General features: G+C 35.8%; 1 protein-coding gene across 3 annotated transcripts; it reads left to right on the top strand.

Annotated features, from left to right (window-relative positions):
* MAK (male germ cell associated kinase) lies at positions 1-27,612 on the top strand. Of its 3 annotated transcripts, XM_026064275.1 has the most exons (14): positions 1-351; positions 2,129-2,183; positions 2,999-3,120; positions 4,184-4,263; positions 6,092-6,224; positions 6,320-6,491; positions 11,698-11,865; positions 13,744-14,064; positions 15,262-15,428; positions 16,768-16,898; positions 18,563-18,694; positions 20,612-20,686; positions 23,989-24,117; positions 27,458-27,612. In XM_026064275.1, exons 1-14 carry the CDS (start codon positions 251-253, stop codon positions 27,610-27,612), a joined length of 1,941 nt encoding a protein of 646 aa, XP_025920060.1. In that variant the 5' UTR covers positions 1-250. The 3 variants fall into 3 exon arrangements, with proteins under 3 accessions (XP_025920060.1, XP_025920061.1, XP_025920062.1); XM_026064276.1 differs by lacking the exon at positions 20,612-20,686; XM_026064277.1 differs by lacking the exons at positions 20,612-20,686; positions 23,989-24,117.

Below are 27,612 nucleotides of genomic sequence, written 5' to 3'. Positions count from 1 at the left end.
TTTATTTTTTTAAGGATCTATATGAGAATGACCATGTCCTCTTCTTTCTTAAACTTTATATCTGGATCTCAGAATAACTATAATTTGGAGCAGACCAGCAAATATCCTGCTTAATTATGAGAAGACATTCATCAATGTAAAACAGTCTAGAAGAAGAAAATTTCTTTAAGAAAATAAGAGTGCAGAATCCATTAATAAAACAGAAGGCATTTAGTATTTCCAAAGCTTTTGGCTATCCTGGTCTTACAAAATGAACCGTTACACTACCATGAAACAACTGGGCGATGGCACCTATGGCAGTGTGTTGATGGGGAAGAGCAACGAGTCAGGAGAACTTGTGGCTATCAAAAGGTACGTGTTACTCAGTAAACATACTTGGAAAAGCTTTATGATGTTGTTGCCTACCATCTGTGTACAGGAACAAAGGACTGCTTGTTTTTTCCCAAGAAAATTAACGTTAACAAAAATATTTTTTCTATTAAGATGCTTAACTAAGTCATCTTGTGTCAGACTTTCAGCTAGGTTATCAATAGTGAGACACATCAGTTTGCGTAAGTTACTGATGCGTCTTGGCTTATAAAATTACATGCTGCTTTTGTTCAGTTAGAATGTGCTTCCTTCTAAAATGTTGTTAGGCTAATGCCAATGGAAAAGCAAAATTGAACATACAGTTGATAGGTTAGGGAGATTTTGTTTTCCCATAATATTTATATGAATTGTAAAAACAGATAACATGCCTCTCAATGGGTAGGTTTGAACCCCCCGACCCCCAAAACCTTCTTATGTACTGTGCAAGTGTCAGATATTACTACAGTGATAAATAACAGTCTGGTCAGGTAAATAAAGGATATCTCCTTGGGTCTAACAAAGTTATGTTGTGCATAATCAATAGCATTGTCATATTTGCCTGAAAAGATTATTACAAAACAACAAAAATTGTATTAGAGGAGTGGGGAATATTCCCCTTTATTCCTACAGAATTGCAAAGCAAAAGACAAAACATAGGTAGAAATACCAGAAATTAAATGTTGCTGGGATTTTTTTTCCTTTTATGGATCTACTGTGGAAAGGTAATTGGAATATAATTGACTAACTTCTGCTTTGAGAATTGCAGAGAGTTTTGGGTTTCTCCATACACAGCTAGTACTGTTACCTAAAGTTAATAAAATGAATCAAGACTCAAAAAAAATTTCTGTGATTATTTTTATGACTTCTAGGCAAAAGGAACARTATTTTGTGAACATTATTTTTCTAGTTTTTCATTCTCATGATTTCAGGGTTTGCAATGTTTTTGTGATTTTAAATTTGGAGTTTTGTGGGGGGCRGGTTAGATGGCAGATATATTTATTTTAAAATAAAATCTCAGTTTTAAACAGAGTCACTCTAGGAGGCAGAACTTTTCAGAAACACATTAAACAACATGAAATTCACAACCAAATCCCAAGGTCTGAGCAACACCTAATATACATGTTTGTATCTATGCAAGACTTGCACATAAATGTGTTACATTGGTACACATAGTGGTTAGTTTAGAGACTCTATATGTATGTATGTATGCTTATTCCTTGGAAGAATAAATAAATTTTTATTCTCTATTAAATAACTTAATAAAAAAGGGTTTGTAAAAATGACTGATCAAGTCAGATGTCTAATTATAGTGTTCAGCACTTAAAATACTCTTCAGATTTCAAAAATGTAATTATTCTTGTTTTCATAAAATCTGCAACTAAGGCACAAATAGGTGATTTTTCTTGTTTCAAATATCCACATTTTATGCACTGTGTCATTGTTGTTTCCCTTGCAATTAAGGGCACAGTTCAAATGATACAACAGGATTTTGTGTCCCTGATGTTTGTAGAAATACCTTGTAGTATCTTGGTCTGTCTGGCTAATTACATCTGTAAAAATATGTCTGCAATGATTAATCACTAAACACTTAAATTTTTAGCAAATCCAGGAGCTGAATTTGTTTTATTTATGTTATTGATGGGTGTTCTAGTATGTTTGAAATTTAGTTCAAAATACAGCTAGTGCTACACTTGGAAAAATAGCATGTTTGGGTCTTATTTTGTTCTAAAAGCATTCTGTACTATTTACTTAAAATACTTTGTGTGGACTTCTATTTCAGAATGAAAAGAAAGTTCTATTCATGGGATGAATGTATGAATTTGAGAGAAGTCAAGGTAAAACTGTGAACATATCCTATTTAATAAAATATCTGATTAGGTTTGCATGAAGGAAAAGGGCATCTACTGTGTCCAAGCATAAGGTCAAACTCGAGCAGAAATCTTTGAACCAGGATGATAGGTTTCACAGCCACCATGGGCTGCTGGCACTCCTAGAGTACCTCCTGAGTTGTGGAATATCCCACCATCCTCAAGCAGTGGCCATGTCCTGTAGCAAAGCCCCCTACCTTTGATAGAGGAAATAAAATTGATAACCAGCCTTTTGGTGTTTTAGCAGCCTGTTCTTTCTTTACTGGTAGATTATTAGATGTATATCCAGTTCTCATATCTTGTATTTGGGCCATTTGTAGAAAGCACTGGGAGTTTTGGCTAGCCAAGTGATAGGACCAGGCCTGACACTTGAAAATAYGGACTTAAATTTCGAGTCATCCCATGTTTCAGGCATCTTATTCTCTGTATACACAAAACTGCCTGTCAGATGAGCTGGGTATCCATAATTTAGGTTTAAATTATTGGACATTGCAGATAATCAGCCTTTCCAAAAAGAAAGCGTATAAGAGAGAATCCTTGTTCATGAGAATTTCATAACAAAAAGACCGCATCTTTAAAAAAAAAACGCTGGGTTTTCTTATTCAATTCTGTAAGCAAAAGATGTTACAGCTTCAGAACTGTTTTTCATTGTAGGGACCTATATTTTTTTTTGTGTGTTACTCTTCAACTCAGCTAGAAACTTTTATAGGTAAAAATTTAGCTCTGGTAAGGAACCAAACTCACTGTCAAATTTTCTGAATCCATATTTTGCTGTATTACAGTCTCTGAAGAAGCTGAATCATGCCAATATAATAAAACTGAAAGAAGTCATCCGAGAAAATGACCACCTTTACTTTGTGTTTGAATACATGAAGGAAAATCTCTATCAATTAATGAAGGACAGGTATGTTTCTTTCACAGAACAGATAATGTGCTATGGTGTTTTATTTTGTGACTTTTATGCTATCTTGAGGAACATGTTGGAATTTCTGTTTTAGGCTCTTATTGCAGCCCCACTGATGTGAACAGGAGCTGCTGTACTTGCATACGGAGGGTAGTATTCTGCATTGCTCAATTTATAATACTTCTGGGAATAATACTTTGTTCAGTTGTTATGCAATAGATTGCATGCCTTCAGTGTGTACTGAGCCATGAGAGAAATTCTAAATACCATTATTTTTAGCCTTCACTCTAATTTATGAAGGACTAGATAAATCCTGTTCATACTGCTTTTGTCCGTGGATTTGGTTTAAGGTGAAGGTGGTCACCTGCATGTACATGCATGCATACTGGTGAGAAAAAACTATGTATGGACTGCCTCATGTTGCGGTTTGGATAAACTGTACATAACAAGGCAGGTCCTATTGCAAAGTCCACTTTGCAAACCCTGCTGTTAATAATTTTTTTCTTTCCTGAATTCTTTTGCCGTTAACATTTGTTCTCTTCAGACTTTAGCGCATGCCTAATCTCTCAATGAGCAATGCTCTGAGCTTCGCATCCTGTGATAGCTGCTAGCTGTACCAGCACAGTGTTACCCTGCAGCTGAGAGGCATTGCTCTCAAACAGGATTCCCTTGAGGGTACAACTGGATAGCTCACCTACCGCAGTGCTATGCCATGCAGTCTCTTGCTTGCTCTGGTATTGTGCGTGCCACATTCATCTGCTCAGGCACGCTACAGGCCAGCCAGCTGCATCTACAAATAGTGTCATGGACCTTTCTGCAGAGAAGTCCCTGTGCAACACTGAAGGAGAGTGAGATTAAGGCCTGGCAGCAAGGGAGTTTTGAGACAAGAGCTGTTGTGTCTGTCTTGCTTTGAGCGCAAGACTTGGCAGATCTGTTTTCATCTGTTTATGATATGGTGTACAAAATGAAGAAAAGCATATGTTTTGCCTTATAGGAAAAAATACATTCATACAGTTTGTTTGTTTTTTTAATTACATGAAGTTGTTAATCTGTTTCTTCACAGAAACAAGTTGTTCCCTGAGTCAGTCATCAGAAACATTATGTATCAGATATTACAAGGGCTAGCTTTTATCCATAAACACGGTAGGTGTAATAGAGTTTAACTCTGTTGCATTTTTCTAAAAAAAAAGAAGGTAATGCACAGTAATAACATGAATAAAAAATCTGGCAAAGTCTATTAATAATCTCTAATAAAAAGTATTCCCATCTACTTCAAGTATAGTGCATTTTTAAACCATACCTGAAGCTATATGTTGCTTTTTATACCTTCAGATGTTCCCATTTATTTTTGAAAGCATTGGAATTCAACATTTCAAAAATTCATAGGGTGTTTAGTACTTTTTCTTCCTTAGATGCCAGATGAAAAAACAAACTAAAGATAACCTGCATGCTGTGCTATACTGTGCATTTCTCTCTACTTCCTAGAAAAGGATCTCTTTAAGGAGCATTGATACTTTACGGATGGCAGTTTCTCCTGTCTTAAGATATTATAATTAATATGGTGCCATAAGTCTACAAAAACATTAGAATAATTTGCTCACTAAGAAAATGCAAACAGTCTCCCTATCAAATACAATCTGCTACAAATATTTTAAGACGTGAGGCTTTTTTTTTTTTTTTTTTAAGCAATTACAAGCACCAACAGCTCATTATAAAGAAGAGGTGCTGTGTGCTTACAACAACAAAGTTTCATAGTATTTACAAAACTTTTAATTTTCATGTTCAATATCTGTCTGTAAACTGCATTCTGATATACTGGTATTAAGCTCCTTTACATTTAAAAAAGTAGTATTCTGCTCTCCTGTTCAACTCATTTATTTTGTTCTTGTCTTTCTCATCACATTTTTATCCCTAAAACTTTCCATGGAAAATAAAATATTCACCAAGAATGAATAAGAAGCAATGGTCACGGTGACTTCTGATTAGTTTTCATGTACTGTGGCAAGGCCTGTTGATGGGTTCACATGAATGACCGGTTCTGTTTTCTGGCATTATCCAATACCCATAAATTGGTGTTTCATGTCTTTCTGAGCAAGATCATATACTGTTGTCTTATTGTTGGCATCCTCTTTCCTGTCCTCCTTTCTGCCTAAAATAGGTGAGAAAATTAGAGCTTAGGAAAATCTACCATTTCTAAATTACATTTGGGAATGACAGGTATGATAAATTTGAAAAATGACATTTTACTGTAATAATTTCAGCTGATTGCTTACAGTTGTCAGTTTCTGCATGCAGAAATCAAATGGTTTGTTGTAGTGTAGTGAGTGAATTTCAAATTGATTTATAACAAATAGTATTTCTAATTAAACAGCAGAATTAATTTCCTCAGTRATTTAACCTCTAAGATGGTTTTAAAATTAAGAACTCCAGACATATAGGTGCTCAAGCCAACACTAAGCATTAAAGAAACTTTATGTTTCTGCATTACTAGTATTAGCATTCCAGAGCAGAATTTTGAAATCCTTTAAATGCTTCTATGTGCAAATTGCTCTCACAATGATAAACAAACTAGCTTAAATTCTTCAAGGAATTTTATAAACCAGTTTATGGTGTCAGATGCTCCAATTTCCATTATACAAAGCTGATGAAACAGTTGTAGTTTTTGTCAAAGATTTCATTCTGAAATTGGTTTGTTACTTGATACTGTTGCAATAGCTAATTCATTTTCCTAGCATGTTAATGACAGTTTTCATTTTTTAATTTAAAAATGTGTTAATAATTATTGGAGAGGAAAATGTGTTTTGTTTTTGTTGTTTTGCCATTCTCTTATTTTGAATTAAAATGGATAAAATAAAAAGCTACAGTCTTCCAAAACATCCCAAAGTAAGTTTTGGATGATGCTCTTAGAGCTTGCTCTTTAAGAAGTGATAACGCAACTATTTGTCATTCTTTTCTGTCTGGTCTTCTATAGGATTTTTTCATAGAGATATGAAGCCTGAAAACCTTCTATGTATGGGTCCAGAACTTGTGAAAATAGCTGATTTTGGTTTGGCTAGAGAGCTAAGATCTCAGCCACCATATACAGATTATGTTTCTACCAGGTGGTAAGTGTATTATGGCGTTAATACATGATCTTAAGTAGTTACCTTTCACTGCTTCTCATTTTGATTTTACCTATAATTTCTTTCCATTCCCATAGGTACCGTGCTCCTGAAGTTTTGCTAAGATCATCAATTTATAGCTCTCCTATTGATATATGGGCAGTTGGCAGCATAATGGCTGAACTATACATGCTAAGACCTCTTTTCCCAGGGACAAGTGAAGTAGATGAAATCTTCAAAATTTGTCAAGTATTAGGGACTCCAAAAAAGGTAAGACTTTTGGAACACTTCACATAATAATTAAAAAAAAAAAATCAAGCAAAATAAAGTAATTACGTAATGTTGAATTTATCTCACTTTCAGAACTTACATATAAATTATTGTTTTAGTAAGTTTCCTGCAGACTTGAGGCTTTCTCTTGCTCCGGTATCATACGTGCCACATTCATCTGGTCAAGCACACTACAGGCCAGCCAGCTGCCTCTACAAATAGGGTCATGGACCTTTCTGCAGAGAAGTCCCTGTTAAGGTTTTCTCCACCATATTTCTTTTTCTAAACTCCTACTGAGGCATATAATACTAGTCTTTTGTTGTATCTTAGTGTCTGATCTATACTGTACTATTATGTGTAACCTTTCTCTCCTCTGTAATGAAAGCCAGATACAACTGTGTAACTTAATTATCTAAAGCCACACATCTTAGGAAAAAGCCCCCAAACTTCCTAGGATTTCATTTGCCACAGCTGATTTGTTTTCCTTTCACAAAACCATAATTCTTCTAGGCTGGTACCCAGAATTTGGAGTTTGTAGAAGTTAATATAAGTAAGACAAGTTTKGGGGGTTTTTTTAAGCATAAAAGGAACATTTGAGCTTGAACACAAATCTTTCATTATATATTCTTAACAATAAAAAGTAGTGGAGAAAAATGTGTAGTAGTTTATAGAGAAAAAGAATTATTTTCAATTATTTCCTGAAAGGCCTAAATACTATTTCAAATCTGCAGGGGATATTTGGGTATAAAAATATGAAAATGCATGGAAAGAGTATATGAAAATGCACAGAATTATATTTACTTCAGTTAAAAAGTTGTTTAAACAAATAGATATATGAACAAGTGAGAAAAGAATTTGTTTTACATAACCAATGTTTTCTACAAGTAAACATCAAAWTTTTTTTATACCAACTAAACACGCTCAATTCGTTGAATTATGAGTGTTATACGACATTACTTGTGTTGAATAGCTGACTAATTCAAACATGAACTAATTGGAATGCAACAACTATTGAGACATACAGAAACACATGCAGATATGCATGCAGACAAGAAAGCTTCACGAATGGAGAGTTTGAAGGAAAAGTTGAAGGCTGTTTAGAGGAAAATGAACTGCTAGAAAGTGGCTTGAAACAAGTGCAAAAGCTATGATTTGAGAAAACCAACACAGCATCTTGAAAAAGGTCAAGCAGGAAAGTAAAGTTAGAAAGGATACCTAAGATTAAGAAAAAAGGAACATGTAAGCAGGGATAGACTTGTCTTAAATCTTGAAACTAAGGTATCTGATGAAGGCACGTGAAGAAATTTCAGAACTGATTGGATTAACACTGTGTAAAGAGTAAAAGACAGAAAATAAACTTACCTTCAACATTTTGTGTAAATTCAAGAAAGATCACATAACACAAATGTTTTTTGGAGAAGAAAATTACAATAGCTAAGGTAAGAGCTGGCAGGTGTATGTTCTCATTTCATCTGGGGGAGCATTTAGAACTTTGTGAAATAACTGGCTGAACACTGAGAGTCTCTAGATCTTGGAAAAATAAGGGGAGGGGGACACCAATTTCATTGGTGTTGTACCAATATAAAATAAAGCATAATCCTTATCCAGTAAAGGAGCTGTTAGCAATAGAAACACGARGAACAGAAATCTTAAAACATAAATAGAATAAGGTTAGCTAGGAACATGCAGAGCTTGAAGTCGTGGGAGGATATCCAAGAGAAGATACTGAGAAACAGGTGCAAATTCATGACAGAGCAGAGTGTGAAAGGTCAGGGGTTGGGAATTATCCATGATAGGTAGTGGAAGTGGAATTTGAATCTGGAGGATTAAATGAAAATTGTTATGTGTAAAATAGTGCTTTCTATGACAACTGGGAATCAAAAATAATGTGTAGTATGTGGCATTATTTCAAGACTTGAGTTTTCAAAGCCTGCTGTTAAAAGATTCTTTCCTTAAGCAGCTCACAAATCTAGGAAAAGGAAAAGAATGTTTTTATATATGTGTGTGTGTGTAGTATATAAGTATACTTATATACTATATATACACAATATATGCATATACATATATACAATATTTGTATATATAGTATATAAGTATACTTATATACTTTATATATACTCTCTCTATATACACACTTATAAGTAGACTTACATACTTTTTATATATATACACTTATAAGTAGACTTATATATAAGTATACTTGTGAAAGAAAACGGTATTCTAGTTTTTGGAATATTTTCAGTTTATAGCACAAACAAGCTCTGGAAGCAAAAGGAGATCAGAGGGAGAATTTCAAAATGTGTAGCAGAGGGATGTTGCCCATCAGCCAATGTGGTTTTTCTGTAGCCTTAGTGGTTGAACAGAAGCAAATCAAGACTGTTTACACTCTATCATTTCCTGACCAGCAAGCTCATTGCTTGGTAAAGGAGGAGGATGTTATCAGCTGAATATTTCGGAGAAAATTGTAGCCTCTTCTAATGACCTTAGGGGTTAGAGTCCCTGTAAATCAGCCCTAGGATCAGGAAGCAGTAATTAGTTCCTTTGTGCCTCTGTCATCTGCTGGGCAGACTTGGGAATTTTATCTCCTTACAACAATGCTAAGGCATTCTTCAGGGAGATCACTGCRTAAAAAGACTACTTAAATTTTATGATAGGAATTACAACAACAAAGACTGCATTTGTTACCGGTGAAGTATTTTTCTACATTCTGAAAAAGCACAAGCAACTATGTTGTAAGACCATTTCTGCAGATAAAGTTTCACAAATAGTATGTTTTTCAAATGTACATTTTTATTCATTCCATTGTATTGTAATAAGTAATTATAGGAATTATGCCCAGAAGGTGCCTTCATTAGTTTGCCTTCCTGTTAGTTGTCTAAGTGCGTAATACCATACCATATTAATGATTTTGTCTGTTGAGTTTTTTTTATTGATTATTGTGGCAGGCAACTATTTTTGGTAGAGGCTTATAACACTGTTACAGATGCATTTCTGTTACCCTGTTCAAGAATTGGCAATGATGGTTCACTATGAGTATGCTAATTTAATGAAAAAGCTAATGACAGTCTGAAAAGGAGAGTTTAATGAAATGTGTTTTCCTTAACTGAAATTTGGCAGTGGTGAAATAATTCCAAATATATCTTTTTGAGAAATTGAAATGCATTCTTCATTTCTCAATTGTACTGCTTTCACTCTATCCCTATACTTCACCAGTTCGACACTTAGCTGTTGCTTCTCGGATCTAAATCGTCCCTTTGTCCTTATCTCTGGCAGACAAAATGTCATCAACTCCAGTAACAGAGGGAGAGGCAGTGGAGAAGGACAGAGTTTACCTCTGTTCATTTACATGAACAAATTATTCTCTGTGGTGGAATAGCAAGTCACCTGAAATCTTGAGACTTATTTATTTTTATCAGACTTGGTTTATAGTTATAATTGGGCTCTGTGATTACCATAGATTGTGTTAACGGAGCTAAAATTGTAAGTTGTTTAAGTATATAAGATGAGTAAAGGCAATATGATGYGTTAAGACCAAATTCTATCAAATCAATCAAACTTACTCCTTTAGTAGTGTAACAAACTTTGTGGATAGAGGAGAAGCAATATCATACACTGGCTTCAGTAAGGCTTCTGATGCTGTTCCTCATAACATTCTCATCAGCATATTAATATGAACAAACTGCAGGATAGGTGCATTACCTTTTGGAAAACATTATTCAGAGAATAAGTCTCTGTGGTTCACACTCGGAATGAAAGAGAGATTGAATAGGACTCAGAGTGGTTTTGGATCCAATACAAATTTTCAATTGTACTAAAGGGCTTCCGATGGAATAAATTTTACTTTTTAAATTGGCAGATAGCAGCCTGAGGAGGACTGAGTAGGTTAGAAGACAGGACTAGAATGCAGAATTTCTTATAAAATTAGCGATGTAATCTTTTAAAAAAACTCTTTAGCAGTGTGTAGAGTGCTATACTTAAGCAAGAGTAATCAGCTGCATAAATACCTGGGGATAACTATCCAGGTAACACTTCTATAGAAAAAGACATAGGAGATGTGCTACATCATTACTGACAATGTTTTGTTGCAAGAAATACAAATTCCGTACCAGCATGTAAGAAACAGGAGTACAGTCTGCTGACGTATGAACTAATCTTTCTGGTCCATTTGCTACATTGTATTCAGTTATAAGTTTTGCCTTTCAAGAAAGAAAAATTGGAGTCCAGAGAAGAGCAAAAACTTAAAAAGTCATGACCCAGGAATCAAATTGTTTGGACTTCTTTAGTCCATACAAAGGAAGACTGGAGGAAAGAAGAAGAAATACATCTTCTAGTGCATAAAAAGGCTGCTCTAGAGAGAAAAGAAATAGTCCTTCTCCACATCCATGGATGATAGGACCCTTAGCAATGGTCTTATATTGCTACAAGAAAGAYTTATGTTTTCTAATCATGAGATGAATTAAGCTCTGGAATAGACCGTTTAGATGGGTTGTGGAATGGCAGGAAATGAAGGTTTTTTGAGACAAATACCGGTCAGGAAGTGACAAAGGCGTGGACTAGATGATCTCTTGAAGGTCTTTCCTAACCCTATGTTTTTGTATCCAGGTAATGCAATAATTGAGCAACTTAGGGCTTCATGCTTTATTTATTGAGAGTTAGATGCATTTTAAAAAAAAAGCTTTCATCTGGTGGTCATGTTTTTTCCTTTTGCAGTAGTGTCCAGTTGTGATTTAATCATTGAATTTCTTAATGGTGAAATCAGGGGTACCTGATACAGGCTGCATCACAGTTACCTAGACATGGTATACTGGATGAAAAGGCCTCACCTCTGGTATTCCCATAAAGGACATACATTGAAGTCAGCTGTTTGAGCTTGTTTCAGTGGTATGTGTTACTGCTCCTGGTACTGCTGCACTTTCTCCTCCTTCAGATAGGATACATCTAAGTGCATTATCCACATTGACAGTTCCACTCCTACCTGTGGGAGAGCTTGAGGAGGACTGCCGTTGGAGACTGATGCTGTATTTATAGGTGGCATAGCAATTGCAAAGAAAAACAGGAGTGTCTGTTGTCCACTGTTTAGGAAGGAGCTACACAGACTAAGCATGACTCAGGTTCCAGAAAATTTAATTGGATCTAGTACCTCAAAGATATATAGTCTTAGTGTTTTGGGGGGGTTTTGTACTAATTTTTCTTTCCTTTTAAACAGAGTGACTGGCCAGAAGGATACCACCTTGCTTCTGCCATGAATTTCCGCTTCCCACAATGTGTCCCTATAAACCTAAAAACTCTCATCCCAAATGCAAGCAGTGAAGCCATACAGCTTATGAGTGATATGTTGAACTGGAATCCAAAGAAAAGACCTACAGCAAGTCAGGTCCGAGCCCCTGAGTGATTAAGTATAAGACAGCATTGTCTTGCGTTGTTAAAATATTTTAGATAAGGAAACAAACTGATTGTCGCAATACTACAGGTCAGAGAAAAGTCTTTGTATTTTGAAGGCCTGGATGAGAAAGAGACTGAGTAGTGAGAAGAAAATGTTGTAAACGTAGCTCAGTTGACATTATAAGCTCTTAAGTTATTTCTGCAATGTTGTCTTCTGTATTGGCATGTTCTGAAACTATCTTTGTATAAGACAGATTAAAATCTGAGAATCTACAAGTTTCCTGAATTGTTACTGTATGTCACTTCTGCATGCTTCATTTTCCTCCCCTCTCTGTAAGAAGGGAGATATTGAAAATTAAGCTTTCTTTTTATAAAGCTGCAGATGGAAAGCAGTATGGAAGAGCTAAGGATTATTTTTACTATGAGATATGGCAAACTGTACTAAGTGGTAAGGGACAAACTTTGTGAAGAACTTACCAGTGGGTCACAAAGGTCACAGTTTTTATCTAAGTTAATAGAAATATGAAGTATACATATTGCCAAGTACCAAGGACGTGTATGTGTGTTGATTGTGAGTATTCATACCTAATGCAATCCTATTTAGAAGGTATAAAAGGGGAATATGGTTGGGAAATACAAAAAACATATTGAAAGGTATCATAGGTAGATGTAACATAAGCGATTCAGAAATGGTTAAGCAGATGGTACAAAGTAGAGCAACCATTTCTCTTCACTTTTTTAAAGCACTTCTATTGTTAAAGTCACTGCGGTCTAATTGTAGTCCAATACTATAGATCTCTGCTTTTATAAAGGGCCATGTGGCATACTGTGTAAATAACTGGGTTTTGCCCAAGAGAGTTGTCAAGGAAGCAGCTGCAGCAGTTGTGTAATTCATAGCCAAAAGGGAGAGTTTAATGCACATTCATGAAAATGGTATACAAAGGCAGTAACTCTCAAGTGCAGCTGAGGCAAAAAATCTCTTTGAGAACTCTAACAGAGTAGGATTCTACCCAGAAAGAGTAGCATAGTGTATTATTATGATATAGGAAGATCTAGTGCGTTAGTATGGTATGTCTGTATTGTGCATCTAGTGGTGGATATGAAAAGGTCAGAGAAAAAAAATGAAATATGCATTGGCGAGAAAATGGATGCTATAGTTTCCTAATAAACACCATGAAGGCACAGCAAACACAGTGAATATGCTTCAAAGCATGTTAAACAAAAAAAGAGAAAGTTGGTAATAAGAAAATGAAGGAGAAATTTTAATCATTAACAAATTCTAATTGCAAAACCCACACATTAATATTGAATTGCAACCATCACACTTCTATTAAAAAGAGAAAGAAAAAAAAATCAGGCTGTTCACTGAGCAACAACGAAGAATCAGGAATTATCAAAAGATGGTTATGATTGGAAGCATGCAATAAAGCCCTGAGGATTTAATATTGTAGTGGAGAATACATTTTTGGATGGAAATATGTTACTGCATGAATGTAGAAATCCTCTTTAACTTAGTAAACTATTTGTTTATTCTAAATATTTCTAGACTGGCTATTTCCATAACATAAGCATTAGCTGTTAAGTATGCATTCCAAAAATCAGACCCCACAAAACCTAGAAGTAAAGGAGGAAAAAACTACATGACTGCTCTAACCTGTACAAGTGGATTCATCTTACTGAATTATATGAGAAAAGCTTAAAATACAGAACTGACAGCTTTCTGTACATACTGTTTACATATGATTTCACTATGCATACATCTTGCATCTGTGCTGTAGAGCTTCCTCAAACACTTACAAAAACTTGTTTAGATCCTTGATGTGGTTACTGAAATTAACTGTTTAAAGTATAATTTTATCTTCTTTTCCAGGCTTTGAAGTACCCTTACTTTCAAGTTGGCCAAGTCCTAGGACCTCCTTCACAATATTTGGAGAAGCAGATTCCTCTTAAACCAGTTCAGCCAACAGAGCCAAAGCCAACTCTACCCAAACTAGAAGCTGTAGCCAGGCTAGAACCTCTCTCTTCACCTGATGTACCTGACAAACCACAACCACAGCCCCCGTCAAAGGTTGACCACTCACCTCTCCAGCAAATTCAGTTGCCTCAGAATACAACTAACCAGCAAATATCAAAAGAGCAGCAGCCTCAGGCACAACCGTTTTTTCCAGCTCTCAGTAAAAACTTATCACCAGTAAGTTGTTTTCAGTAATAGCTAATTTAGACAGGTGGTTCTGTCACAAGCTCTTACTATATGCAACCAGTACATCCCCTGAAAATTGTCATACTCTTTATTAGAGGAATTACAAATAGATAATTAGGCAATAGAAATATCCATTTATTAAAATTTTACAGCACATCAGAAGAACAGATTGCTTGTAACAATGTATGCTTATTTATAATACCCTTTACTGACATATACATAGTTATAACAGCTATCACTTATTAACCTTTGAGAAACAGCTCACAAAATATTGTTAGTATACATTAAATAAATGGAAAGCTAGAAATTACTTTGCCTCATGCAAGAAGATACCTGAGAAAGCTTAGAGGCTTTTTTAGGACATAAGTTCTCTCACTACAGCCTATTGGCTATTAATAAATAGCTGCAAAGTGAGGAGCACCTGTAAATCACATGGAATTCACCACTTCCCTTAAATTCCTAAACTTGTCAGAATTTAAAAGTAAGATTTTTAGCAAGATGCATATTAAACTTTGGTTTGAAATCTTAAGAGTATCTAAAATGATTTTGAAATAAAAATAGAAAAGTGCCCTTCATTTGGTTTTCCACTTATGCTTACTGAACTACAATATAAAGTATGTTAAAAATAACAGATATTCAGAAAATACTGGAAAGCAAACTACAGTCAGGTGAAAGAACAGCTTTATAATCTAATTGTTTGTTTGGCAGAGAATGTTAAGGAAAGGCCGAACTGACTTCTGAAAGATATACCTGCTTTGGGACTACGGCAATTGGCACTCCAAACCCTGAGCATGATTGCCCTGAAGGGTCTGCACCACGTTACCCCACTCCTGACAGTTTATCTTCCACAGTCAAGAGCAAGGTTCTGTAGGATACCAGCAGTAGAGCCTCAGGGCTGAATTGGACCTGCAAATAGAACATTAGCTTCACTACTTCAGATAGATTTGGGCAATTTAATGTTGACAATCCAACTGAGCTACTTCAGAATACCTCTCAATGTTGTTATATGTTTTGCATCTAAAGTCATTCAGGGACTCAAACCAAAACAGGCACAAAACACAAGGGGAAAAATTCTCGAAGTTCCTCACATTCAGGAAGTGAGCTAGATGTAAAATACAAAGTTTGAGAATTGAATTGAAGCTTTTTTTTTTTCCTTATTTAAAATAGAAAGCAGCTAGTGGCCCTCAGAATGGTGCAGTAGGTCTTAAAGGCTGCAGGAGACGATGGGGTCAGACTTTGGTAAAGGCTGTGGACAGCTGGGATGACTTGGATGACACTGAATTTGGAATGTCATATTCAAAGAAGCCTAGCATTGCACTGTTAAAAGAAAAGAAAAACAAGGAATGTCTTTTTAGGTAAGTCCTGTAATTTTAAAATCACAGTTTTCATGGCTCACAGTGTCCAGTAGATTTATGCATTGGTAAAACAAACCTGCTAACATTTAAGTCAACGAAGCTCTGCAAGGATGCAAATTGCTTTATCAGCAGACCAGATTCGGGTGTGGTCATGATATAACAGCAATATCCAAGCTGAATCAAATTTGTTTTCAGGCACTTAAGTTTTGGGTGTTTGTCTTGTTTTTAAGAAACCTGTGTGTTTTACTGAAACTAAGTTCATTTCCTTTGTCACCTAAGTTAGGGAAAATTTTGCAACACTTATCCACATTTGCCTTTATTCAGTAGGCCGATTCTTAAACTACCCAGTTTTTCCAAGGGAAGCTCACTTATTTTGAACTTGTTCACAGCATGAGGAATGAGGAAGGGTGGCATATGCTGCCTGTCATGTACTGCTTGGATTACACAGTTTTGTCTGCCTTAATTTTTTTTCATTGGTTTTGGAAAAAAAAATCTTCTAAATGTAAACATTCTTTCTTTAAGAGATTAAGTGAGATTCATGGAAGGACAACTGCACAGAATGCCTTCCCCCCTTCTTTTTTGAGGAGTAATCTCACCTTTGCTTTTTTAATTCTTCTGCCTAATCTTATTTTCCCACTGAGCTCTTTTAACAAAAAGACTTCTTACTATGGTGATGTSACTTGCTATTTTGCATATATACTTGCGTTATTTCTTTTTTTTTTAAAAAAAAGTCTTTAGTTGCTTTTTATTAAAACTTTGATTTAAAGTCAAATTCTCCATTCATATACACAGTTCCACTTTCATTCATTTCAGTAACTACCTCAATGAGATACAATCCTACTTTTTCATAGAATTTTCATAAATTAAAATACATCTCAAGTTTCCTCCGTTTCCTATTAACTGAGGAAGCATATAGGGTATCTGAACTGGGGCGGGGGGGGGAATCATTCTACAAACTTTCCTCTAGTATTGCACTTTTTCACATGTAAAGCAATTACTTTCTTCTGTACTTTCTAAAGTAGCACTGCAAACATTATCAGCTGATATATTTTGGTACATTTTAATTTATTATTAGCAACAGTTTACGTATGAATTGAAAAAACAGGTTAAGCATTCAAAGAACACCATGAACAGTCATTAAATAGTGTCGGATACGCTTTTTTTAAAGTCCCAGTCAAACTCATGTTGTAGGAGATTTGACTGTTACTTTCAGTGGGAATAAACTCTACTGATGAAGGCAGGGTGAGAGAATAGCACTGTACTGTTCAGGCTAGTGTCAGCTTGTGGTATTCTGAGCTGAAGTTTTTGGTTACATTGTCTGAACATTTTGATTTTTCAGTGTGCCAGATCCAAAGGCTTCAGGTTGTATCCAGTCAGGAGATGAAAATAAGGTTCCAATGAGAAACGATTCTGGAATATCAAATACATCAGCAAAACAGTACTATCTGAGACAATCAAGATATCTACCTGGTAAGGGGAAAAGTATGGTAAGGAAAACACAAGCTGTGAACAATCTACATGCAGTACAATTAAACTTTAGATTTCACACTAGATAATTTTACTTTTCATAACCTGGCTAATCTTTCAAGTGTTGGGTTAAATGTTTTGCAGGACCATACCTCATCACAACAGATGCAGAAGATCCTGGCTATGTAGAGGTGAAAGAGAGCTCAGCACTGCTTACACAGCATAATAGTTCACAGGCACTCTTATGATCACTAGCATATAAAACACTCTCAGTGATATGAATCTAAGATCTCTTGGACACCTCAGAGTATATTCTGACTGACCATTAGAAGGTTATCTGAGGACTGAAGAAACTACCTATAGCGCACAGTTCTCAGTTTTGCAATATCTGGAAGCTTGGGGTTTTTTGGACTTAAAGTTCTGAAAAGCACAGTTGCTCTTCTTGGTAAGAAGTGTTTAAAAACATTGTCCACTCACGCTGGTAGGAATTCATACACATGCTTCTCTTCACAAGACAGTCATTTTCCTTAGGAATAAATAGATAATATAGTCTAAATCTGAGTGATTTTGTGAGTTGAATAACATGAAATGATGTAATTGCTAGGAATAAGAATGGGAAGAGAGAAAGAAAAGGGAGCATATCCTTCAGTTAGTTTTCTGAATATACTCTGTAATAAAGTGATTTCCTTGGTGCCTTACTTACTATCTTTTCTTTATGTGGTGGTTTGTGCAATTACAGTAAGTGTATTATGACTTCTACTGTAATGTACATATAAGAACTTAGCTGGCTCACAGAGGAATTCCTGATTGCCAGGCAAGGTGTTTTATTACACATTTCCCAGAATGTATCACTAATTTCCCAGGAATTCATTAGGCCAGCAGTAACTTTTGAATAAAGTCACTTCTTGAATGTCAAATAGGATACCCAGAGACTCAAGAGTCTAAGTCCACAAAAAATGTTTCTCTATCCAAAAGTAACACAAACAGAAAGTTAATCTCCATTTCTTATCTTTTTTTAAAAAACTTACTTTTAATGCTTCTCTCTTTTTAGTAGTTTTTTCAATGAGAAAGGCATAGTTATAAAAAATAATTAATATCAGCATTTAAGCTAAAAATAGCTCCAAGGAGCATATTTGTTATTTGTCAGTATTACTCTTAGTCTGTCACCACTAGATCTGGAAGCTGCTTTCATGCTGTGTAATCCCATTAACTCTTTTAATGTTCCTAACATGCAGAAGTGACAAGAACCTCCTTGTCCTACTTCTAAACTTAACCATTGAAGAAAGTTTATTTTCAGCTTTGAGAAGCCCAGTTTTTGATAGGTGTATTTAATCTGTGTTAACTGTTTGAAAGTCAAAATATCAGTAATGAGTTTATGGTTTTATACAAACCAAGTGACTGTACTAAATAGACTTTAAAAGCTGTTGTCTTGAAAGCCTGAAAAAAAGTTTTTTTTTTTTAATAAGTGTGTCCTGTTTTCATGGTTCCATTGTGAAATCTAACCTAATCAGTGAACATTGTTCTTTGACTCACATTAATGGTGTTTACATTATACCACAAATAATGCAGTGTTGTTTTATTTTTTTAGAAATGTCAATTTTTCATTGTTTGAATTGTTATGCTTGGAGACTGATTTTTACAGCATTTGACATAATTTATTTTTTAAGGTGTAAACCCTAAGAGTGTGTCTTTAGTAGCAGCCGGTAAAGAAGGATCTTATGGAACCTGGAACAACCAGTTGTTTACTAAACCGCTAGGACATGTTGGAGGAAGACTGTCTTTCAACAAAAATAATACAGGTAAAGGTGTAATTAAAAACAGTCACACTGTGTCACATCATACTTTATACAGTTAGTTTAGTTAAAGCCTTCTGGTTTAACTTCTACTATCAGGCTTATCTTCTGTGCCTCTTTTTTTTCCCTCCGTTTTCATTACATACTCTTAAAATAACAACATTTTCAAATGTAAGCTACTTATTTTGCTTTCAGAGCATAAAGGAAGTACAGACTAGTTCCTATTACAAAGCTCAGACAAATTTTGTCCATAATCCTCTTAGACCTATTATCACATCTAATTAATCTAAGCAACTAGTTTGACCTCCTTACTGCTCAATCAGTGTGACGTGGGACACTGTAAAACAGCAGTCCCACATATGAACACAAGATATTGGGTGATGAGCTCATATAATAAAATTATTGCCTAATCATATTGCCTAATGCTTCTTTTAATAATCTACAAACCTTGTCTCAAATACTTTGCTGCATGAAAAATTCCATTATTTTCGGCAAGAAACTTGCAACAGGGTGCCTTTAGTACTACTTTGTTGTGTGAAAAACACCATTATTGCTATTTTATAGAGTTAAAATTAAGATTCAAGAAAGTTAAATGACTTACCTAAGAGTTCACAGTAAGAAAAGATCAGACTCATGACTAAAAAAAAAAAGCCTTATCTTCTGACCACCAAACCCTATGCTCTACACAATCCTATCCCATTGGAATGGGAGGTTACCTAATTAACAGCTTCGGACCTATTGCCCAGCTGGCACAGATCGCTCCAAATGCATTAATGCCAATAACGCACCTAGCCTAACATGCTCGTACAAGGCAAACTTTAGGAGGCTTGCTTCCATGCAGATACTGCACGCCTTTTTAACAGAACTTTAGTAGCCACCCTGCACTGTCATCAAACCTGCTTTTCCCTGTGAGGTATGAGTTGCTCATATGAAACTATGCAAAAGAAATTAGGAAATGGAAATATTATAGTGCCCATTAGAATTCTGATGGAATTGAAGAGACTTAAGTAGTCAGCATATACATCTCTTTAGTTTCAGAAATATAGTTTCTGCATGCCTCAGAATTAATTAATTTGATCATAAAATACTCTTGAAAAGGGATGAGGTACAGAAAGGTGAGGGGCTCAGTTTCCAAATGTATGCATCAAGAGGCTAGGCATCTACCTACTGAATTGGACTGAAAAGAAAATCGGCTGAATTCTGTTGGTTAAAAATCCTGCTTTTCTCCATAATGGCTTACTTGGGCTATCTGCTAAAAAGTTTAAAGAAAAAAAAAATAAAACAAAACTATTTTGGATGTTTGAAAATACTTAGCATTATTTCCATCAATATCTTAAATTGGATGTGCTGATCTTTCATGTAATGGGGAGGCAGCAACGTTTAAGACAGATGCATGCAAAAGCAGGATAGCTGGGGCACAAATCAGGGAAATGTAGCACATGTAAACTATATGTATTCATTTTTCATATTAATTGGATTGAAAGTTGACACTGCTGTTTACAGTTTATTTAACTAAATTTGGTTTCTTTAAGTGCCTGCACTTTTTTCCTTACCCGCAACATTGTCCTAAGATGAAATAAGTTAACAACAAATACTTCCAAATGCTTTCTTATGAAGAATTACAAGGTTATGATCAGTCAACTTGGCAGATGTGCCTGAGTGCTTAAACTTGTGTGATTTATGTATTTGTGTGACTACAGTGTGACTGCATTGTTGAAAAATTACATTTTGATTCCATTATTAGAAAGGGCCTTGTAAAGTAGCTAGTTAGAGAATAATGTTTCCTGCTTGTGAAAAGATGGGAGTGAATTCTTGATTTGTTTTTCCTCATTTCTTTTACATCACCTAGCCAGGTTCTTCACTCAGCTTTTCTAAAGTACTGTCTTTCCAACTTTTTCTTCCTTTCATCTTCCTTCTCTACAGAAGAGAACTTAATTTTACCARTTGAAAAACTATCATGCAAAGAAAGGTTGAATGAAAGATTAGAGGATCCAAAAGGTAATTTATAGCAATTATAGCTTGGTTCTTTGCACCTTTCATATTTATGTTTTACATTTTCTTTTTAAAATTGCACTTACAATGCAGATTGCAAATTGTTACATAATTCATTTTCAGTTGTAATACTATTTTGTCAAACCTTTATTGTGACTGCTTTAGGCCAAGACTCTTTGGGCTGAAAGAATTAAGACAGAGGGTCAACTTAACAATGAGTTATGCTTTAGTAACTATCTTTCAGTGACATGTAGAAGCAGGGAAACAGATGAAGTCAATCTTGCTTATCTCAGGGTAAAGCATCGTGGAAAACTGGTTCCTCTTCAAATTCTACTCTTTGGAGTTGTCAGCTGGATGAACTCAAGTAAAACAAATACAAGTATTTAATGACTCCTTTATTTTTCTTTTTATACTGACAAAACTGGAACGCACTTCTCTATCTGTGTTGAAACCAAGTAAGATCAGTTGTTGATTTTGGTCTTTTAAAGGAAATGGGATCTTCACCATTAACTTTACTGAGCACAGAATTAAACTGTTAGTGATGAGGTGCTCTTACAGCAAAGGAAGGGGAGTCATTTCCCCCCACATGCAGACTGTCCTAAATTACACCATTGCAATCCTTTGAAATATGAGAGAAGAAATTGAGTACATGTGCTTATTAAATTCCTTTAAAGAATATCTGAGTGTTCCAGTAAGTGACTGACTAACTTTGTCTTGAACCCTTGGCGCTTGTTCTGTTTTAAGGGCAGAGCATATTTTATTATCATAATTATAAGCCACAGCATATAATTGCACTGTTGCTGGATAATGGTGAAGAACTGATTCTAAAGGAGAAGCATATGCACCTCTGCTGAAGGACTGTTTGTTCACAGTAGCGTTTGTGACTTGCACGATTGACTGAATTATGATTCTCCATCTATTACACCGATCTCACAGTGCTGTGATTGCATTGACTTCAGTGGAGTTACAGAGTAATAGGGGAAAATCAGGTTTCCAGGCAGCCTAGTTTGTATGTAAACACACTGTTCACTGCAAGCATTGTAAAGCTGCTGGAATGTTTCACGTCTCCCACAGTTTCTGGCACCTCAGGCACATACTGCCTTTGCGATATACCTCATTGCAACTGTTCATCATTTTTTCTTAACTTGCTGCTCACCTCAAATGATTCAATGACTTCATCCTTTATGAAGAATCAGGTATGTGTTGTGCGAGGCAGGGGCTACTGCCTAAGCTAAGTTTATGCTTGCTGACATGATGGCCATCAGTATCTGCCTGTACACCTGCTGCCAGACCACCTGGATGACTGATGGGGATTCTAGTGAGAACCTCTTCTCTTGTACAGCAGTGGTCAAAGGTAAGGAATGATTTATGGCTTGCTCTGCAATAGATTTTACATTTTTATTTGGAGTTCTTTTGTTTTGTATTGACATGCTCTTTTTTCCCTCCCTTGTTCCCATCCAGCAAAAGATCACTCCTTCAGTTTCTCCCAGACTGTTCCTCCTGGCTGCCCTCTTCTATTTCCACAGAAGGGCTCGTAAAGAACATTGGACATTGACGGGTAAGGGGAGATGAAAGATGGCTGAGCAATTTTTGACCGGCCGCTTTGCTGAGCTGCAGATAAGAGGCAGGCAGAAGTAGTCTTTTTGAGATTATATTAATAGTGGCCTGCCATGTTTTTATTCTCAGACCTCAGGATTACAAGGAATACTGCTGAGCTGTCAAAGGACACCCATGAACCACTCCCAGTGAAATAATTAGGTATCGGAATTGGGAAGAAGAGGAGAATGTATGTGTGTGTATATGCACAGGCAGGTGAATGAACCACTAAAATTGTGTTGTTTTTGTTTTTCAGGCACATTTCTGAAAAGGAAGAAAAACAAAAGATTAAGAAGTTACATTTTATTGGAATACTTCATTAAAGCTGTATTTTTCATTGGGACTTTTGTGTCATTCCTTATTGTACTGGGAACTGGTGTCAGATCAGATACAGGGAAGCCACATACAGACTTAGCTGTTCTCAGGATTGATACAAGTGGCAGTTTGGGGTGGCTGGCAAAACTGAGTTCAGCTGAACATGTTTTATTAATGCTTCTGAAAAGAAAGGCATAGTATGACCCAACACAGCTGTAATTAGCTGAGGAGTCATTTGCGGTTTGTAGAAAACCAATTTTACAGCTTATAGATCCACTGCTTTGAGTTCTGAAATTATCACAGGGGGGTGGGGATGTTTGTGTGAAGAGGAGCATTTGGGGATTCTTCTGAAGCCACAGATTTAGGAAACAGAAAAACTCTGTCAAATCAGATATTATGTGTTTTACCAGAGCTACCATTGAAACCATCCTGAATGTTATTGTGATAAAAAATGCTCTATTTGCTATAAGTCAAATTAAAACAGCTGTGTATGGACTTGTAGTTCACAAATTTAATACTACTGAATGTGGAACCACACCAGAGAAAACTGTTTTCCTCTGGACATTGCACCAGCATACACAGTCTAACACTGTCACAGTGATGACTGACAGAGAGAGGATAAGAAATTTGCTTGGAGCAGGGGCAATTTAAATATTGTAAAAGAACCCTCTGCCCTTTGAAAATAATCTCAGTACTAATTTTGTGTGTAAATTCCAAGTGGGGGTGATTATGTCAGCCTGCCCAACATAGCACTGCTGTAAATAAAAATCTGGACCAAAACCAGGTACAGTAAAATTATACACACAATTCCAGAGAGAGGGGATCTGGGTCTGACTTTCATAGAAGGCCTTTAATTGTGGAACTAGCAAAGTCGACTTCAAGTGGTGCACCACTTACCACAAGAGGAGTTTGGATCTATTTTTAGATAGATGTAGGCCCAAAATGTGGAGTATAAGACTACTATTTACTACTAATTTTTGAATATTGAAGTGCTTGAACTAGCTTCTAGTAAAGAAAGTATCTGCCAGTAAAACGTAAGATACTGCTTTCTCTATAACTCAGCATAAGGTCTTTTTTTTTTTTTTAAATAAGGTCTGAGTTTTATGAAAGTACACATGAAATGTTTTTTCTGCTTTGCTGTCTTTACATCTTCTAAATTGCAGCATCACATGTACTGGAGCATAAACTTAAGAGGTTTTGTTCGGTGCTTTAAAGGGTCCAACTAACATACAAAGCAATGAATATATGCTGCTTCTCAACACATAACAGCTGGAGTTTTTGAAGAACACATACTTAGTAGTCTTATGGTACTGTAAATATGTTTTGAAGTGACTATAAAAAGCAGGCAAGATTTTCTGAGTGCAGCTGAAAATATTAAAACTCTGTAACATCAACAGGAAATCCTGGCTTTGTAGGTGGTGCTGCTTACAACCCACTAGGAGGATATATCCCTTCTTTTCATAAAAAAGAAGTTGGATCAGCTGGACAACGGATACAGCTAGCCCCTTTTGGTGCATCCGCCTCAGGTAAGAAACATCCCTTTACCTGTCATACACATCTGAAGCAAATAGAGATGTTCATTTCCCACACTTCCTAAGAGATTTATTAGTCTTTAGTGAGGTTTTCCTCAAGCTTTGTAAGAAGTTATGTCTGAGACTTTTATATAACATAAGTGAATTGAACACAGGTATCTAGAGGCAATCCTGTTACCCGAAGAAGCTATTGTTACTATTGTTAGGTAAAAGAGAAAATAAAGATGCAAACTTTTTGTTCTAGAAGGTCTGGACTGTTTGCTAAACTGGTTTTGATTAGCCAAGGGCTAAACAGAGTTGTAAAACTACGTAACTCTACAATTTGATAGTAAATGATCATACAGATTTGACACAAATGCATGATTTATGTAGCCAGTAAGAATTGGTACTGTCACCAATTAGTAAATATACAAATAGAATAATTCAGGTTAGAAAACCATCTTGTATTTCAGTGGATTTGTAGGAACTTTCTTGACAGTAACTGTTGTGGCATGGAGCTGTCCTGTTTTGTGAGGCCATGTTAAATGTAAATAAAGCATCAGGCAGAAAACTTAATGCAATATATGAGTCCATCTTCATTATAATCTCATCTAATACAATGGAATGATGCTGATCCATGCTTACAACAGTCCCAACAATGTCAAAAAAGGCAAAGACCTTCCTCAAGTGATTTAGTAAATTCACAGATAACCTGTAAGCAGTAAATTAAAATTAATTGCTCTCTTATTTAATGGCCTCATCTGGTCTACAGCTTCTGTTGTGGTCATGTAAGATGGTTTTTCATTGTGTCTTCATCTCACTGTGTTGGCTATGCAAGTCTGCGGATGCTGACATGGCATAACTTCCATCCTTTAAATGTCACAAGAGGCAGTGTTTTATGAAGTGAAAGTCTGAAAGTTGCTACACTCTCATTGGGTTTTTATTTTCTATAATGTAAATGACTAATTCTGAATAGCTATGATGTCGTAATGACATGGCTGTGCATTACATAAAACAAAAAAAAACTTGCTTCCTTTATCAGTTGAAAGCAACGTGAAATCTATTTGAATGTAACTGTTACCTTCTCTCCTCTAAGATATGTATGTTCTGAGCACTTTCCTTATTGATACGTTTCTGATCTAGAGAAGATTAATAAAAGTGCTCAGGTTGCAGGAGAAACTAGTTTGTGAGTAAACCTTCCAAGAACATTTGTCTAGTTATTTTAGAGGATATAGTAAGGCCCTAAACTGTGATTTGTTTAATTAAGTGGCCTGTGGCAGACCAGTCTGGTATGCTCCTGCTTAAGAACGTTGCTTATTTTGCTGACTTGCTATTTTCAGTTGTCTGCTCCCTCTTAAGGAACTTGCAAGTGACTTCTGAGGAGATAAGGAAGGAAGGAAGGAGGCAGCATGAATACAAAGATATGCATAACTGTATGCATACAAAAAATATTCCTAACTTTACGCATATACTGAGCCTGTGTTGATGAGAAACCCGCCAGGGAAGACTGTAGCTGCACTTCATTATCTTATTGACTCATTGCTGGAACAGCAGCTCTCATTTTGATTTGTCACAGTGTGTGGATCAAGAAGTTCACAGGAGGACAAAATTTGCAGCTATCTCTAGACTGCTGTGAATAGTGAGAATGAAAAGAAATTACTTATGGTGATCCAAAGGGAAATAAAATCATTGTTAATCTGTAATTAGAAGTGAAAAATGTGTAGTGAAAGTCAGAAAGGCTGGCAGATGGAAGTCAATTAGGAGATATTTTATGTCCTGGAGAAGAGCGAGAATCCTATTGCTTAAACCCCTCATACTGAGCCTAAAAACTGCAGATTTGTACGGCTAGAGAGATAAAGATGAAGTAAATGGCAGATTTTATCTGCTATCTGTCCTTATTTAAATAGTAACATTTTTTGGTGACCCATTGCTTTCTATTACCCAACTGTAAATTTCTATTCGTTACCTTTTTACTTTCTGAAATAAGTTATGCTCTCATTTGTTTTTGCTCTCTTTGTTTGTTCTATTAAGTATTTTAATGTCAGAATTGAAATAATGTAATGAAGTATAAAAGGTAAATTTTTCTGAGGAAAATGCTGAGTGCTGAGAAAAGTGTCCTTCATTGCCCAGAGAGGCCAGATGGGAATTGTTTGCTGCTGAAATATGGGGAATGCCGTCTTAAAATAAATGGGAACAATATTAGTTTCCAAAAAGATGAAACCCTCAGTAGTTTCAGTTCCTTGAGATTCCTCCTTTTTAGATGCCTTAATCCTCAACTTTGCCAAACAGATTCTACTGTTGAAAAATACCAGAAAAAACAGGTGGCTTTCATAAGAAACAATAATATGTAGACGCAAGAGAAAAATTAAAATTAAAAAAGATTAAAATCAGAACACTGATTTTAAAAGAAGTATCAGTAATCTATAATAACAGAATGCTAAACTATGAAAGTAGGAATGGAAGGGGCAAGACATACTTTAGGAACGCTAAAACAAAAACAAAAACAAAAAAACAATAAGGTGTTGCAGAAGTCTGGATACCAGGGATCCCAAACGACTTCAAAGGCTTGGGAAAATGGAAGAATTGGTGATGAATGTGAAAAGCAACAGCTGTCAACTACTGGAGCAGTGCAAATACTTAAGTTATAGCAAGCTTGAGGAAGTAGTGAGTACCTGAAATACAGGAAAAGGGAAAATCCATGTAGGAAGGCCAGGAATGAAGTAGTGCACTACTACTAATGCTTATGAGACCAGGAAGATGCCAATATAAGGAAAAAAGAGTGAGGACTTACAAGAGATCCTATGAAATCAAGAGAGAAGTGGGAAACTGGGAGGAAGAGGACTCACCAGCAGGTATACTAGGAGCTCTCCACTAAGCAGGAGGGGAATAAAAGGCATAAAATCTCAAAAGGAACATGAGGGTCTCCAGAAGCTGTGCTTCAGTCTAGGCTGTTTAGGCCTTACCAAGTTTATCAACATTAGCATTAAATGCTGACTTTTTTTCAAATAATTGAGATAAAGAGAAAAACACTTAGTTTCTGTAGCAGTATTGTGATAAGAGGTATAGACTTGTATACATTCATGTCAGCTTTTTCACTAAATTTCAGTCTCAAATGTTTTCAACGGGGATTGTTGCAAAACCCATGTCCAGGAGATGAAAACTACTAGTAAGATACAGAAACTTCTGCAAATAGTAACCTTATCTGAAAGCAAGTATAGGCAGCATACCAGAGACCACAGTAAGACTGTTAGCATCCTCGAGTTTCACAAGTCATCTTTAAGCTCTCATTCTTCAATCTATGAAGCAGTGAAATACTTTTTAACTGTAATTGATTCTGGGTTCTTGTTCCTTTCAGATTATTCTTGGAAAACCAAAGCTGCTCATGCTCAGTTACCAGGTACTACTTACAATTCAGCAACAAAACCCATGAATATTTTAACTCGCCCACCAACAATTCAGCCAGTACATGGAAGAACAGACTGGGTGGCCAAATATGGAGGACATAGATAG

Source organism: Apteryx rowi, unplaced genomic scaffold (assembly GCF_003343035.1).
Source record: "Apteryx rowi isolate R43461 unplaced genomic scaffold, aptRow1 scaffold_212, whole genome shotgun sequence".
NCBI classification, from domain to species: Eukaryota; Metazoa; Chordata; class Aves; order Apterygiformes; family Apterygidae; genus Apteryx; species Apteryx rowi.
The sequence above is the reverse complement of the archived record's forward strand: the minus strand, read 5'-3'. Positions and strand labels throughout refer to the sequence as shown.